The sequence below is a fragment of the Entelurus aequoreus genome, linkage group LG18 (assembly GCF_033978785.1).
Source record: "Entelurus aequoreus isolate RoL-2023_Sb linkage group LG18, RoL_Eaeq_v1.1, whole genome shotgun sequence".
In the NCBI taxonomy this organism is placed as follows: domain Eukaryota; kingdom Metazoa; phylum Chordata; class Actinopteri; order Syngnathiformes; family Syngnathidae; genus Entelurus; species Entelurus aequoreus.
The window spans coordinates 48,503,017-48,521,175 of NC_084748.1; the positions used below are offsets into that span (position 1 = coordinate 48,503,017).

At 36.4% G+C, this 18,159-nt stretch overlaps 1 protein-coding gene across 1 annotated transcript in view; it reads left to right on the forward strand.

The window, feature by feature from the left end:
* The window catches only part of LOC133634212 (uncharacterized), a 39,865-nt gene that overhangs the window by 11,298 nt on the left and 10,408 nt on the right, over positions 1 to 18,159 (forward strand). The window contains exons 8-13 of the mRNA XM_062027302.1: positions 3,664 to 3,910; positions 5,712 to 5,839; positions 5,904 to 6,000; positions 6,066 to 6,188; positions 11,898 to 12,070; positions 12,147 to 12,244. Of these exons, the coding sequence (XP_061883286.1) occupies positions 3,664 to 3,910; positions 5,712 to 5,839; positions 5,904 to 6,000; positions 6,066 to 6,188; positions 11,898 to 12,070; positions 12,147 to 12,244 (866 nt within the window). The remainder of the gene's footprint in view (positions 1 to 3,663; positions 3,911 to 5,711; positions 5,840 to 5,903; positions 6,001 to 6,065; positions 6,189 to 11,897; positions 12,071 to 12,146; positions 12,245 to 18,159) is intronic.

Here is an 18,159-nt window from a genome sequence, read left to right on the forward strand (position 1 = left end):
CAATTTATTCACAATAAACTCCATAGGTAATCACAATAAAAATAAATAAATAAATAATAGTAAGAATTTAATAATAATAATTGGTGAAGAAAGTCATATTTGATATGATGAGATAAGTAAGATTACTTTAAGAATGAATGAATGGATGGATGAAATAAATTGAGAATGTTTGTCATGGTTCTTCTTCTTTGTACTTTGTAAACACTTTAAGTGTGAAGAGTTTCTTGAAGTGGATCATATTAGTACATTGTTGGATTGCTTTGCTTAATCCATTCCATCATATAATTCCACATACTGATATACTGAAGGTCTTAAGTGTTGTACGTGCGTACAAATGTTTTAAATTACATTTTTCTCTAAGATTATATTTCTCCTCTTTTGTTGAGAAGAATTGTATATTCTTGGGTAGCAGGTTATAGTTTGCTTTGTGCATAATTTTAGCTGTTTGCAAATTCACTATGTCGTGGAATTTCAGTATCTTTGATTCAATAAATAAAGGATTTGTATGTTCTCTATATCCAACATTATGTATTATTCTAACTGATCTTTTTTGTAACTCCGTTAATGAATGAAGTGTACTTTTGTAATTATTTCCCCATATTTCTACACAGTAGCTCAGATATGGTAACACTAGTGAGCAGTAGAGAATATGAAGGGATTTTTGGTCTAGAACATGTTTTGCTTTATTCATTATTGACGTGTTTCTTGCTACTTTATGTTGTAAATTTTTTACGTGGGATTTTCCAGTTCAATTTATTTTTTCTGAAAGGATTTAGTAGAGAACAACGACGATAAAATTCGCAACTTTTGGTCGCTGATTTAAAAAAAAAGCCTTTCCCCTACCGGAAGTAGCGTGACGTCACAAGCTGGAGTGCTGCTCACATTTCCCCATTGTTTACACCAGCAGCGAGAGAGATTCGGACCGAGAAAGCGACGATTACCTCATTAATTTGAGCGAGGATGAAAGATTCGTGAATGAGGAAAGTGAGAGTGAAGGACTATAGTGCAGTGCAGGACGTGTCTTTTTTCGCTCTGACCGTAACTTAGGTACAAGCTGGCTCATTGGATTCCACACTTTCTCCTTTTTCTATTGTGGATCACGGATTTGTATTTTAAACCACCTGGGATACTATATCCTCTTGAAAATGAGAGTCGAGAACGCGAAATGGACATTCACAGTGACTTTTATCTCCACGACAATACATCGGCGAAGCACTTTAGCTACGGAGCTAATGTGATAGCATCGGGCTTAACTGCAGATAGAAACAAAATAAATAAATCCCTGACTGGAAGGATAGACAGAAAATCAACAACACTATTAAACCATGGACCTGTAACTACACGGTTAATGCTTTCCAGCCTGGCGAAGCTTAACAATGCTGTTGCTAACGACGCCATTGAAGCTAACTTAGCAAAGGGACCTCACAGAGCTATGATAAAAACATTAGCTATCCACCTACGCCAGCCAGCCCTCATCTGCTCAACACCCGTGCTCACCTGCGTTCCAGCGATCGACGGAAGGACGAAGGACCTCACCCGATCATCCGTGCGGCTAGCGTCGGCTAGCGCGTCTGCTATCCAAGTCAAAGTCCTCCTGGTTGTGTTGCTGCAGCCAGCCGCTAATACACCGATCCCACCTACAACTTTCTTCTTTGCAGTCTTCATTGTTCATTAAACAAATTGCAAAAGATTCACCAACACAGATGTCCAGAATACTGTGGAATTTTGAGATGAAAACAGAGCTTTTTTGTATTGGATTCAAAGGTGTACCAATACTTCCGTTTAACTAGTGACGTCACGCGCATACGTCATCATACATAGACGTTTTCAACCGGAAGTTTAGCGGGAAATTTAAAATGTCACTTTATAAGTTAACCAGGCCGTATTGGCATGTGTTGCAACGTTAAGATTTCATGATTGATATATAAACTATCAGACTGCGTGGTCGCTAGTAGTGGCTTTCAGTAGGCCTTTAAAAGAAAAATGAAACAATTAATTATTTTTTCAAACTGAGACTCACTGACTTTGGCTCATTTTCTGTGAAGAACATATATCAGAATACATATTTAATGACCACCAGTGTTGGGACTAACGCTTTACCAAGTAACGCGTTACTGTAACGCCGTTAGTTTCGGCAGTAATTAGTAGTCTAACGCGTTATATTTTATATTCAGTAACTCCGTTACCGTTACTACATGATGCGTTACTGCGTTATTTTACGTGATTTTGTATGTAGTAGTATCGGCTAGAAACAGATCTGAGTGTGTTTTATTGGAGAGTTGCAGTGTCGTCCTTCTGATTCTTCTTGTGTCTCAAGCCGGAGGCATGCTCTGTGTGTGTGTGGGTAGGGGAGGGAGGGGGCGTGTCTGTGTTTACCTACAAAACATCATGGCGGAGATGCAGTCGAGTTTCTTAACATGGAGATATTCTCACTACTTTTCTTTTGTCGAGCACAAAGAAAATAACATTTTAGTCAAATGTAAGTTGTGTCTTGGATCAAAGATCCCGTCTACTGCCCAAAACAGCAATTCAAATCTGCTGAAACACCTACAAAAGCAACATGCTTCGACGAAGATGTAAGATATAAGATGTCCGGGTCCACTGGCTAATAGAAGTGTGGAAATTGATGTTCTGTGTACCACACGCACCCACCCAAACACACACGCACGCACGCACACACACACACACAGCAGGTGTAGACAGGAGGAGGACAGTGTAGGTACACAGAACATCAGAGGGTCAAATGTGCGAGAAAATGAGAGCAGACGGTGTTTACAAACAATGTTGCAACCTTGTGTGGGAACCGCAGGTGCAGAAACACAAAAGAAGAATCCATGTGGGATGCAGAAACTGGCAGAGAAATTTTCCGTGCAACGTTCATATTGTTGTTACTCAGCCAGCGTTTGTGGGTCTGATGGACCCCTTGCATTTTGTGGCTTTTAATGCCTCACAATCAAACACTTTTATGTTCAAATACTGAACATGTGTTTATTGGGATAAGGTAAACATCTGTTCAGTATTTTAACAAAAAAGTGTTTGATAGCGTGTATATTGTAGCGTCCCGGAAGAGTTAGTGCTGCAAGGGGTTCTGGGTATCTGTTCTGTTGTGTTACGGTGCGGATGTTCTCCCGAAATGTGTTTGTCATTCTTGTTTGGTGTGGGTTCACAGTGTGGCGCATATTTGTAACAGTGTTAAAGTTGTTTATACGGCCACCCTCAGTGTGACCTGTATGGCTGTTGACCAAGTATGCCTTTCATTCACTTGTGTGTGTGAAAAGCCGTAGATATTATGTGATTGGGCCGGCACGCAAAGGCAGTGCCTTTAAGGTTTATTGGCGCTCTGTACTTCTCCCTACGTCCGTGTACACAGCAGCGTTTTAAAAAGTCATTCATTTTAATTATTGAAACCGATACCGATAATTTCCCATATTACATTTTAAAGCATTTATCGGCCGATAATATTGGTAGTCTGATATTATCAAACATCTCTAATTGTGACCACAAATTGTCGCTAAAAACAAATGAACACTCCACTTCATGGCATGAGTTTAGTTTTTTCATACCTACCAGCTAACGTATAAAAAAACTTGATTGTGATGCAACCAAGCTCGCAAAAAACAAAACGTAAGAAACGTTAAGTTTTCTCCATTTCTCTCCTGTTAGACTCCCGCGGCCATTTCCCTGTCCTTGAGGTATTTGGCCCTCTCTACGCCACAGTACCACACGGTGGACCTGCAATGCCCCTTCCAGAGGAGCACTCCTCCACCACTGACCCCATCCACACCACTGACCCCATCCGGCAAGGTCAGGGTCAGCCCCCCTGTTGCTGCCAAGCCCAAGGTCTTGTGCTCCTCCAAACACATGCTGGTGCAGCTCCCGCCCGGCCCCATCTCTGGAGTTGTTCTCAAAGGTGCTGGGACCCTGGAATGTACTGTACATGTACCACGTGCAGCTCTGCTGCTGGGTGGGGGTGGGGGAGGGGAGACATGGGGCCTGATCTACTAAGGTCCAAATACCATACGCTAAAGGCCTACTGAAATGAATTTTTTAAATTTAAACGGGGATAGCAGATCCATTCTATGTGTCATACTTGATCATTTCGCGATATTGCCATATTTTTGCTGAAAGGATTTAGTAGAGAACATCGACGATAAAGTTCGCAACTTTTGGTCGCTGATAAACAAAAAGCCTTGCCTGTACCGGAAGTAGCGTGACGTCACAGGTTGAAAGGCTCCTCACATTTCCCCATTGTTTACACCAGCAGCGAGAGCGATTCGGACCGAGAAAGCGACGATTACCCCATTAATTTGAGCCAGGATGAAAGATTCGTGGATGAGGAACGTGAGAGTGAAGGACTAGAGTGCAGTGCAGGACGTATCTTTTTTCGCTCTGACCGTAACTTAGACACAAGCTGGCTCATTGGATTCCACACTTTCTTCCTTTTTCTATTGTGGATCACGGATTTGTATTTCAAACCACCTCGGATACTATATCCTCTTGAAAATAAGAGTCGAGAACGCGAAATGGACATTCACAGTGACTTTTATCTCCACGACAATACATCGGCGAAGCACTTTAGCTACGGAGCTAAAGTGATAGCATCGGGCTTAACTGCGGATGGAAACAAAAGAAATAAACCCTTGACTGGAAGGATAGACAGAAAATCAATAATACTATTAAACCATGGACATGTAACTACACGGTTAATGCTGTCCAGCCTGGCGAAGCTTAACAATGCTGTTGCTAACGACGCCATTGAAGCTAACTTAGCAACGGGACCTCAGAGAGCTATGCTAAAAACATTAGCTATCCACCTACGCCAGCCAGCTCTCATCTGCTCATCAACACCCGTGCTCACCTGCGTTCCAGCGATCGACGGAGCGACGAAGGACTTCACCCGATCATAGATGGGGTCGGCGGCTAGCGCGTCTGCTATCCAAGTCAAAGTCCTCCTGGTTGTGTTGCTGCAGCCAGCCGCTAATACACCGATCCCACCTACAACTTTCTTCTTTGCAGTCTTCATTGTTCATGAAACAAATTGCAAAAGATTCACCAACACAGATGTCCACAATACTGTGGAATTTTGAGATGAAAACAGAGCTTTTTGTATTGGATACAATGTGTCCCAATACTTCCGTTTCAACCATTGACGTCACGCGCATACGTCATCATACATAGACGTTTTCAACCGCAAGTTTAGCGGGAAATTTAAAATGTCACTTTATAAGTTAACCCGGCCGTATTGGCATGTGTTGCAATGTTAAGATTTCATCATTGATGTATAAACTATCAGACTGCGTGGTCGCTAGTAGTGGCTTTCAGTAGGCCTTTAACAGCTATACAATTATAAAATAATATTGCTGAATAGAAAATGTCTACCATTTCTAATTTTGACAGTCCACACATGTTGACAAACATACGTAGGACAGACTCCTATCTCACTGCCATTTTGCACGTCCTTTCTAGATGTACTAAATATGCAAAACAGGGTCAGCCTTGATAAATCACGCTGCGTGTGCTAAATAATTAGCATTTTTCCTCCCAGTGTTGTCTGCATTCTGATGATCAGCATTTATTTTGCAGAAGTTTAGCAGATCAGCTGTAATGTTTGAGTACTTCAGTAGGTCAGGCCCTGCTGGTGCCTTTGACTGGAAGCACAAAGCATTTAGACACTCAGAGAGAAGCTGCTTCCTTTCTCTTCCATTTTCCAGACGCACAAGGGAAGGAGATGCGTGTCCAGGACGCACCAAAGCATTGTGGGTATTCTGCCAAGGTGGAAGAAGATGGCAAAATCCACTTGAGGCTCCAGTTGAACACAAGTTGCCACATGAGTGTGCAGGCAAGTAAGCTCTTGGATTTGAGCCCCAGCAGCACATGTATTGAAGAAGTGGTTTGTGTCAAAGGGTCACAAGTACATCATGGCTGTCACCTACCTGACTGCAAGTGGGAAGAAGAGGGCTCACTTCTACTGCCCGCTCTCCAACTCTTTATCAGGACAAGGTACTTTCCTGACATTCACCAGTTCTCTCAGCTGTGCGGCTCACCTTCCTCACTTTCTCTGCAAGACTGCAACCTTCCCCGCGAGCAACGTCTGCCCTGCGGACAAGGAGCACCATCCCGGCCCTCGTGTCTCGCCCTGGGCTGCTGCTTCAGCAAGCACCCCCCCGCCTGCTACCACGCCATGGACGGTGAGCTTCCATTCCCCCAACCAAAACATTGCTTCGTGGGCCGCATAATGACAAATCTAAGTATGCACGGGCCATTTTTGAAAAAAGAAGCTAAAAGCAGATATTGTGTCAGCTTTGTATTGTAGGTCAGTGTTTCCTAACCATAGGGCACCCTGTATCTACCTGAACATTTACATATTTACGTGGAACATTTACATATTTACGTGAAACATTTACATATTTACGTATAACATTTCCATGTCTGTGAAATAATTATGTGAAATATTTACGTGAAACATTTACATATTTACGTGTAATATTTACATATCTATGTGAAATATTTATATGAAACATTTACATATTTACGTGTAATATTTACATATATATGTGAAATATTTATATGAAACATTTACATATGTACGTGAGACATTTCCATATCTGTGTAACATTTACATATCTATGTGAAATAATTACATGAACTTATTTACGTGAAACATTAACATATTTACGTGAGACATTTACATATCTGTGTAACATTTACATATCTATGAAATATTTACGTGAAACATTTACATATTTACGTGAAACATTTACATATTTATGTGTAACATTTACATATTTACGTGAGACATTTCCATAACTGTGTAACATTTACATATCTATGTGAAATAATTACATGAAATATTTAGGTTAAACATTTACATATTTACGTGAAACATTTACATATTTATGTGTAATATTTACATATTTACGTGAGACATTTACCGTAATTTCTGGACTATAAGCCGCACCTGACTATAAGCCGCACCAGCTAAATTTAGGGGAAAATACAGATTGCTCCACATATAAGCCGCACCCGACTATAAGCCGCAGGGTTTTGATGTGTAATTAGCGTAGTATATAGGGGTTCCTGCTACCACGGAGGGGATTGTCGGGACAGAGGTGACTGTTTGGGAACGCAAAGCGTCCCATTTATTAACAATAAATCTTTCAATCATTCAATCAAACTTTCACATCTTTGACATGGCGAACAGCATTCGTGCAGAGTACAAATAATACAACGGTGCAAAGTAATACAAAGTGCTCGCCTGTACGTTATCAAAATAACCAGCCTACCGGTATATGAAAAGTCAGTCTTTAATCATTGTGTCATCGTCTTCCTCCTGCGTACTAAAACCACCGAAATCCTCTTCGTCGGTGTCGGAGAAGAACAGGCCGTAAATAAGCCGCACCCTTGTATAAGCCGCAGGGACCAGAACGAGGGGAAAAAGTAGCGGCTTATAGTCCGGAAATTACGGTACATATTTATGTGTGACATTTACATATCTGTGTGAAATATTTACATGAGCCATTTACATATTTATGTGAGACATTTACATAAACATCTACATATTCATGTGTGACATTTACGTAAACATTTACATATTTACGTAAAACATTTACATATTTACGTGTAACATTTACATATCTATGTGAAATATTTATATGAAACATTTACATATTTATGTGAGACATTTACATAAACATCTACATATTCATGTGTGACATTTACGTAAACATTTACATATTTACGTAAAACATTTACATATTTACGTGTAACATTTACATATCTATGTGAAATATTTATATGAAACATTTACATATTTAGATGAGACATTTACATATTTGTGTAACATTTACATATCTGTGAAATAATTACATGAAATATTTACGTGAAACATTTACATATTTATGTGTAACATTTACATATCTATGTAATATTTACATGTAACATTTACATACTTATGTGAGACATTTACATATTTATGTGTAACATTTACATATCTATGTGAAATATTTACATATTTACATGAGACATTTACATATTTACGTGAGACATTTACATATCTGTGTAACACTTACATATCTATGTGAAATAATTACATGAAATATTTACGTGAAACATTTACATATTTACGTGAAACATTTACATATTTGTGTAACATTTACGTGAGACATTTACATATTTATGTGTGACATTTACATATATGTGTGAAATATTTACATGAGACATTTACATAAACCATTTACATATTTACGTGAGCATTTACATATTTATGTGAGACATTTACATATTTATGTGTTACATTTACATAAACATTTACATATTCATGTGTGACATTTACGTAAACATTTACATATTTACGTAAAACATTTACATATTTACGTGTAACATTTACATATCTATGTGAAATATTTATATGAAACATTTACATATTTACGTGAGACATTTACATATTTGTGTAACATTTACATATCTGTGAAATAATTACATTAAATATTTACGTGAAACATTTACATATTTATGTGTAACATTTACATATCTATGTAATATTTACATGTAACATTTACATACTTACGTGAGACATTTACATATTTATGTGTAACATTTACATATCTATGTAAAATATTTACATATGTACAAGAGACATTTACATATTTACGTGAGCATTTACATATTTACGTGATCCATTTGCATATTTATGTGTGACATTTACATAAACATTTACATATTTATGTCTGACATTTACGTAAAACATTTACATATTTACGTGTAACATTTACATATCTATGTGAAATATTTATATGAAACATTTACATATTCACGTGAGACATTTACATATCTGTGTAACATTTACATATCTATGTGAAATATTTACATGAAATATTTACATGAAATATTTACGTGAAACATTTACATATTTACGTGAGACATTTACATATTTATGTGTAACATTTACATATCTATGTGAAATATTTACATGAGACATTTACATATTTACGTGACACATTTACATATTTATTTGAGACATTTACATATTCATGTGTGACGTTTACGTAAACATTTACATATTCATGTGTGACATTTACGTAAACATTTACATATTTACGCGAAACCTATCTACGTGAAACATTTACATATTTACGTAAAATATATCTACGTAAAACATTCAAACTCACATTCACACACTAGGGCCAATTTAGCAAAACATTTACACATTTACGTGAAACAGATCTACGTGAAACATATCAACGTGAAACATTTACATATTTACATAAAACATTTACATATTTGTGTAACATTTACATATCTATGCGAAATATTTACGTGAACAATTTGCATAATTGTGTGAAACATTTGCATAATTGTGTGAAACATTTGCATAATTATGTGAAACATTTGCATAATTACGTGAAACATTTGCATATTTACATGACACATTTACGTATTAACGTGGGACATTTACATAATTACATGAGACATTTATATATTTACGTGTAACATTTACATATTTATATGAAACATATCTACGTAAAACATTTACACATTTATATGAAACATATCTACGTGAAACATTTACATATTTAGGTAAAACATATCTACGTAAAACATTTACACATTTACGTGAAACAGATCTACGTGAAACATATCTACGTAAAACATTTACATATTTGTGTAACATTTACATATCTATGTGAAATATTTACCTGATACATTTGCATAATTACGAGAAACATTTACATATTTACATGAGGCATTTACATATTTACATGAAACATTTACATATGTACGTGAAACATTTACATGTTTACGTGAGACATTTACATAATTACGTGAAACATTTAGGTGAAACATTTACATAATTACGTGAAACATTTACATATTTGCTTGAAACATATCTACGTGAAACATTTACATATTTGCTTGAAACATATCTACGTGAAACATTTACATATTTGCTTGAAACATATCTACGTGAAACATTTACATACAACATTTACGTATTTACGTGAGACATTTTAAGATTAAAGATTAAAGTACCAATGATTGTCACACACACACTAGATACGTAAAACATTTACACATTTATATGAAACATATCTACGTAAAACATTTACACATTTATATGAAACATATCTATGTAAAACATTTACACATTTACATGAAACATATCTACGTAAAACATTTACACATTTATATGAAACATATCTACGTAAAACATTTACACATTTACGTGAAACAGATCTACGTGAAACATATCAACGTGAAACATTTACATATTTACGTGTAACATTTACATATCTGTGAAATATTTCAGTTAAATATTTACGTGAGACATTTACATATTCACAAGTAACATTTACATATTTACGTGTGATATTTACATATTTATGTGGGACATTTACGTCAAAATTTACATATTTATGTAAAACATATTTACATAAAAAATTTACATATTTACGTGAAACATTTACGTAAAACATATCTACGTAAAACATTTACAAATTTACATGAAACATATCTACGTAAAACATTTACACATTTATATGAAACATATCTACGTAAAACATTTACACATTTATATGAAACATATCTACGTAAAACATTTACACATTTATATGAAACATATCTACGTAAAACATTTACACATTTACATGAAACATATCTATGTAAAACTTTTACATGAAACATCTACGTAAAACATTTACATGAAACATATCTACGTAAAACATTTACACATTTACATGAAACATATCTACGTAAAACATTTACACATTTACATGAAACATATCTACGTAAAACATTTACACATTTACATGAAACATATCTACGTAAAACATTTACACATTTACATGAAACATATCTACGTAAAACATTTACACATTTACATGAAACATATCTACGTAAAACATTTACACATTTACATGAAACATATCTACGTAAAACATTTACACATTTACATGAAACATATCTACGTAAAACATTTACACATTTACATGAAACATATCTACGTGAAACATTTACACATTTACATGAAACATATCAACGTAAAACATTTACACATTTACATGAAACATATCTACGTAAAACATTTACACATTTACATGAAACATATCTACGTAAAACATTTACACATTTACATGAAACATATCTACGTAAAACATTTACACATTTATATGAAACATATCTACGTAAAACATTTACACATTTATATGAAACATATCTACGTAAAACATTTACACATTTACATGAAACATATCTACGTAAAACATTTACACATTTACGTGAAACCGATCTACGTGAAACATATCAACGTGAAACATTTACATATTTACGTAACGCACTAACTGAGAAATCAAGTATCAGGGGGGCCATTTTGATCATTTTTTTAATAAATAAAAACCCCAGATATTCTACATATTTAAAGACAAACGTTTATTATATGTGACTCAGTAAATTAATATGAATTATTCCATAATTTTTAGCTTTTTGTCATTACATTTAGATTGTTTTGCTCTTTTTTCCCCCCCTTACATTTTTGCTCTTTTTTTCGATAGATATTTCATTGGCAGATTTTTATTTGAAGATACAAAACTTTTTCAACTGACTTGTTAGGTAAATTTGCACAGAGTATCGGTATTAGATCGGTATCGCCGATACCAGCCTCAATCTTGCTTTCAAAGAAGGCATGGCACATCGCTACTGTGTTAGCGGAGAAGGCGTGACTCTTTCCAACAGCTGCACGATGCACAGAGGCCATTCCCAAATGACTCACAATGACGCAGATCCCATGTGAAAAGAGAGTCGATATCAATTGCCTGTCGGGATGTGTGACCTTTTTGTTTGTTTGTCTGACCTTTTACTCCGTGCACAAACCTGACGCGTACGTGTTTGTGCTCCTCTTGCAGAGTGCACAATCGACCGCCACTTTGTGTTCTCCGTGCCTGCGTCCCTCACCCAGCCCCCCCTGTCGCCCGCCCTGCTGGTGGTGAGCAACAACTCCACCTGCAAACCCCTCCGAGCCACACCCGAGTACGCCTTGTTCAAGCTGCCCATGGACGGCTGCGGGGCTCGGAAAATGGTGACTTTTATTCAACACAACACCCTTCCACGGTACACGGAGCATGCTCAGTGACGTCTTCTCTCTGCCCTGACAGGAAGTGGGCAAATCTTTGATCTACATGGTGGAAATAGTCAACAGGGTTCAGACTGTAAGCCTCAATTATGGAACCATCACCAGAGATTCTCCTGTTAGGTCAGACCTTTTGTCATTCTTTATCAGGACTTAAAGGGATCATATTCACATTTTGTTTCCACATGTAAACACTTCCTGGTGCTCTACATTACATGCTTCTTTCTGCAGCTTTATTCACGTGCCTCCACTTCGACAGCATCTTCTCCCCGTCATCTTCATTGTAGTTGTTAGTTTTCTACTGACAGATATAACTTAGAACTGTACGCCGCTTTGTATTTAGTTATGGCAACAGTGGAGGATGCATGTGCATGTACGAGCCAGTCTGCCCCACGACAAGAGGATTGAGACAAAGGAGCTTACTGACTGTGTTTTATTGAGGGCCACTTCGTAATTATGGCTAACCTTAAAGGGCCACCTAATTGATTTGGTGGACTACATTAAATGACGTGACGGGCCACATTAAATGATCGGCAGGCCACAGTAAGGGTCAGAGTAAATGATGTCACGGAACACAAATTCCGTGGCGGACCACGTTGAGTGATGCGGAAAACCACGTTAAATGTCGTCGCTCAACACGTTGAATGTCGTGGCGGACCACATGAAATGAAGTCACAGGCCACATTAACTGACATAGCAGGCTGACGTCGCGCGCCACATTAAATTGACGAGGCAGGCCACTTTAAATGTCATTGTGGACCACGTTGAATGATGTGGTGGACCACATTAAATGACTTTGCTGACCTAATTAAAGGATCTGGCAGACCACAATAAATGACCCAACGGGCCACATTAATTGACGTTGCTGACCAAAATAAATGTTGTGGCGGACGACATTGAAGGACAAGGCAGGCCGAAGTAAATGACGTAGCGTCAGGCCGATTTAAATGACTTTGCTGACCTAATTAAAGGATCTGGCAGACCACAATAAATGACTTGACAGGCCATATTAATTAACGTTGCTGACCAAAATAAATGTGGCGGATGACATTGAAGGACAAGGCAGGCCGCTTTAACATACATGGCGCACCACATTGAATAATAAAGCAGGCCACCTTAAATGTCGTCGTGGACCACGTTGAATGATGTGGTGGACCACATTAAATGACTTGGCTGACCTAATTAAAGGATCTGGCAGACCACAATAAATGACTTGACGGGCCACATTAATTGACGTCGAAAACCGCATTAAATGACGTCGCAGACCACGTTAAGTGACGTCGCAGACCGCGTTAATGGACATGGCAGACCACATTGAATGTTAAAGCAGGCCACCTTAAATGTTGTCGTCGACCACATTGAATGATGTGGTGGACCACCTTAAATGACTTGGCTGACCTAATTAAAGGATCTGGCAGACCACAATAAATGACTTGACGGGCCACATTAATTGACGTCGCAAACCGCGTTAAATGACGTCGCAGACCACGTTAAGTGACGTCGCAGACCGCGTTAATGGACATGGCAGACCACATTAAATGTTAAAGCAGTCCACCTTAAATGTTGTCGTGGACCACGTTGAATGATGTGGTGGACCACATTAAATGACTTGGCTGACCTAATTGAAGGATCTGGCAGACCACAATAAATGACTTGACGGGCCATCTTAATTGACGTCGCAAACCGCGTTAAATGACGTCGCAGGCCGCTTAAATGACGTCGCAGACCACGTTAAGTGACGTCGCAGACCGCGTTAATGGACATGGCAGACCACATTAAATGTTAAAGCAGGCCACCTTAAATGTTGTCGTGGACCACGTTGAATGATGTGGTGGACCACTTAATGACTTGGCTGACCTAATTAAAGGATCTGGCAGACCACAATAAATGACTTGACGGGCCACATTAATTGACGTCGCAAACCGCATTAAATGACGTCGCAGACCGCGTTAAGTGATGTCGCAGACCGCGTTAATGGACATGGCAGACCACATTGAATGTTAAAGCAGGCCACCTTAAATGTTGTCGTCGACCACGTTGAATGATGTGGTGGACCACTTAATGACTTGGCTGACCTAATTAAAGGATCTGGCAGACCACAATAAATGACTTGACGGGCCACATTAATTGACGTCGCAAACCGCGTTAAATGACGTCGCAGACCACGTTAAGTGACGTCGCAGACCGCGTTAATGGATATGGCAGACCACATTAAATGTTAAAGCAGTCCACCTTAAATGTTGTCGTGGACCACGTTGAATGATGTGGTGGACCACATTAAATGACTTGGCTGACCTAATTAAAGGATCTGGCAGACCACAATAAATGACTTGACGGGCCACATTAATTGACGTTGCTGACCAATATAAATGTTGTGGCGGACGACATTGAAGGACAAGGCAGGCCACTTTAACATTAACAAGACTACTTTGCTCGTATTTGCATAATATTTCCACTTTAACAAGACTACTTGTATTTGCATAATAGTTCCACTTTAACAAGACTACTTGTATTTGCATAATAGTTCCACTTTAACAAGACTACTTGTATTTGCATAATAGTTCCACTTTAACAAGACTACTTGTATTTGCATAATAGTTCCACTTTAACAAGACTACTTGTATTTGCATAATAGTTCCACTTTAACAAGACTACTTGTATTTGCATAATATTTCCACTTTAACAAGACTACTTGTATTTGCATAATAGTTCCACTTTAACAAGACTACTTGTATTTGCATAATAGTTCCACTTTAACAAGACTACTTGTATTTGCATAATAGTTCCACTTTAACAAGACTACTTGTATTTGCATAATAGTTCCACTTTAACAAGACTACTTGTATTTGCATAATAGTTCCACTTTAACAAGACTACTTGTATTTGCATAATAGTTCCACTTGAACAAGACTACTTTGCTTGTGTTTGCATAATAGTTCCACTTTAACAAGACTACTTTGCTTGTATTTGCATAATAGTTCCACTTTAACAAGACTACTTTGCTTGTATTTGCATAATAGTTCCATTTTAACAAGACTACTTTGTTTGTATTTGCATAATAGTTCCACTTTAACAAGACTACTTGTATTTGCATAATAGTTCCACTTTAACAAGACTACTTGTATTTGCATAATAGTTCCAATTTAACAAGACTACTTGTATTTGCATAATAGTTCCACTTTAACAAGACTACTTGTATTTGCATAATAGTTCCACTTTAACAAGACTACTTTGCTTGTATTTGCATAATAGTTCCACTTTAACAAGACTACTTTGCTTGTATTTGCATAATAGTTCCACTTGAACAAGACTACTTTGCTTGTATTTGCATAATAGTTCCACTTGAACAAGACTACTTGTATTTGCATAATAGTTCCACTTTAACAAGACTACTTTGCTTTTACTTGCATAATAGTTCCACTTTAACAAGACTACTTGTATTTGCATAATAGTTCCACTTTAACAAGACTACTTGTATTTGCATCATAGTTCCACTTTAACAAGACTACTTGTATTTGCATAATAGTTCCACTTTAACAAGACTACTTTGCTTGTGTTTGCATAATAGTTCCACTTTAACAAGACTACTTTGCTTGTGTTTGCATAATAGTTCCACTTTAACAAGACTACTTTGCTTGTGTTTGCATAATAGTTCCACTTTAACAAGGCTACTTTGCTTGTATTTGCATAATAGTTGCACTTTAACAAGACTACTTGTATTTGCATAATAGTTCCACTTTAACAGTACTACTTTGCTTGTATTTGCATAATAGTTCCACTTTAACAAGACTACTTTGCTTGTATTTGCATAATAGTTCCACTTGAACAAGACTACTTTGCTTGTATTTGCATAATAGTTCCACTTGAACAAGACTACTTTGCTTTTACTTGCATAATAGTTCCACTTTAACAAGACTACTTGTATTTGCATAATAGTTCCACTTTAACAAGACTACTTGTATTTGCATCATAGTTCCACTTTAACAAGACTACTTGTATTTGCATCATAGTTCCACTTTAACAAGACTACTTGTATTTGCATAATAGTTCCACTTTAACAAGACTACTTTGCTTGTGTTTGCATAATAGTTCCACTTTAACAAGACTACTTTGCTTGTATTTGCATAATAGTTCCACTTTAACAAGACTACTTTGCTTGTATTTGCATAATAGTTCCACTTTAACAAGACTACTTGTATTTGCATAATAGTTCCACTTTAACAAGACTACTTGTATTTGCATAATAGTTCTACTTTAACAAAACTACTTGTATTTGCATAATAGTTCCACTTTAACAAGACTACTTGTATTTGCATAATATTTCCACTTTAACAAGACTACTTGTATTTACACAATAGTTCCACTTTAACAAGACTACTTGTATTTGCATAATAGTTCCACTTTAACAAGACTACTTGTATTTGCATAATAGTTCCACTTTAACAAGACTACTTGTATTTGCATAATAGTTCCACTTGAACAAGACTACTTTGCTTGTGTTTGCATAATAGTTCCACTTTAACAAGACTACTTTGCTTGTGTTTGCATAATAGTTCCACTTTAACAAGACTACTTTGCTTGTATTTGCATAATAGTTCCATTTTAACAAGACTACTTTGTTTGTATTTGCATAATAGTTCCACTTTAACAAGACTACTTGTATTTGCATAATAGTTCCACTTTAACAAGACTACTTGTATTTGCATAATAGTTCCAATTTAACAAGACTACTTGTATTTGCATAATAGTTCCACTTTAACAAGACTACTTGTATTTGCATAATAGTTCCACTTTAACAAGACTACTTTGCTTGTATTTGCATAATAGTTCCACTTTAACAAGACTACTTTGCTTGTATTTGCATAATAGTTCCACTTGAACAAGACTACTTTGCTTGTATTTGCATAATAGTTCCACTTGAACAAGACTACTTGTATTTGCATAATAGTTCCACTTTAACAAGACTACTTTGCTTTTACTTGCATAATAGTTCCACTTTAACAAGACTACTTGTATTTGCATAATAGTTCCACTTTAACAAGACTACTTGTATTTGCATCATAGTTCCACTTTAACAAGACTACTTGTATTTGCATAATAGTTCCACTTTAACAAGACTACTTTGCTTGTGTTTGCATAATAGTTCCACTTTAACAAGACTACTTTGCTTGTGTTTGCATAATAGTTCCACTTTAACAAGGCTACTTTGCTTGTATTTGCATAATAGTTCCACTTTAACAAGACTACTTGCATTTGTATAATAGTTCCACTTTAACAAGACTACTTTGCTTGTATTTGCATAATAGTTCCACTTTAACAAGACTACTTGTATTTGCATAATAGTTCCACTTTAACAAGACTACTTGTATTTGCATAATATTTCCACTTTAACAAGACTACTTGTATTTGCATAATAGTTCCACTTTAACAAGACTACTTGTATTTGCATAATAGTTCCACTTTAACAAGACTACTTGTATTTGCATAATAGTTCCACTTTAACAAGACTACTTGTATTTGCATAATAGTTCCACTTTAACAAGACTACTTGTATTTGCATAATAGTTCCACTTTAACAAGACTACTTGTATTTGCATAATAGTTCCACTTGAACAAGACTACTTTGCTTGTGTTTGCATAATAGTTCCACTTTAACAAGACTACTTTGCTTGTATTTGCATAATAGTTCCACTTTAACAAGACTACTTTGCTTGTATTTGCATAATAGTTCCATTTTAACAAGACTACTTTGTTTGTATTTGCATAATAGTTCCACTTTAACAAGACTACTTGTATTTGCATAATAGTTCCACTTTAACAAGACTACTTGTATTTGCATAATAGTTCCAATTTAACAAGACTACTTGTATTTGCATAATAGTTCCACTTTAACAAGACTACTTGTATTTGCATAATAGTTCCACTTTAACAAGACTACTTTGCTTGTATTTGCATAATAGTTCCACTTTAACAAGACTACTTTGCTTGTATTTGCATAATAGTTCCACTTGAACAAGACTACTTTGCTTGTATTTGCA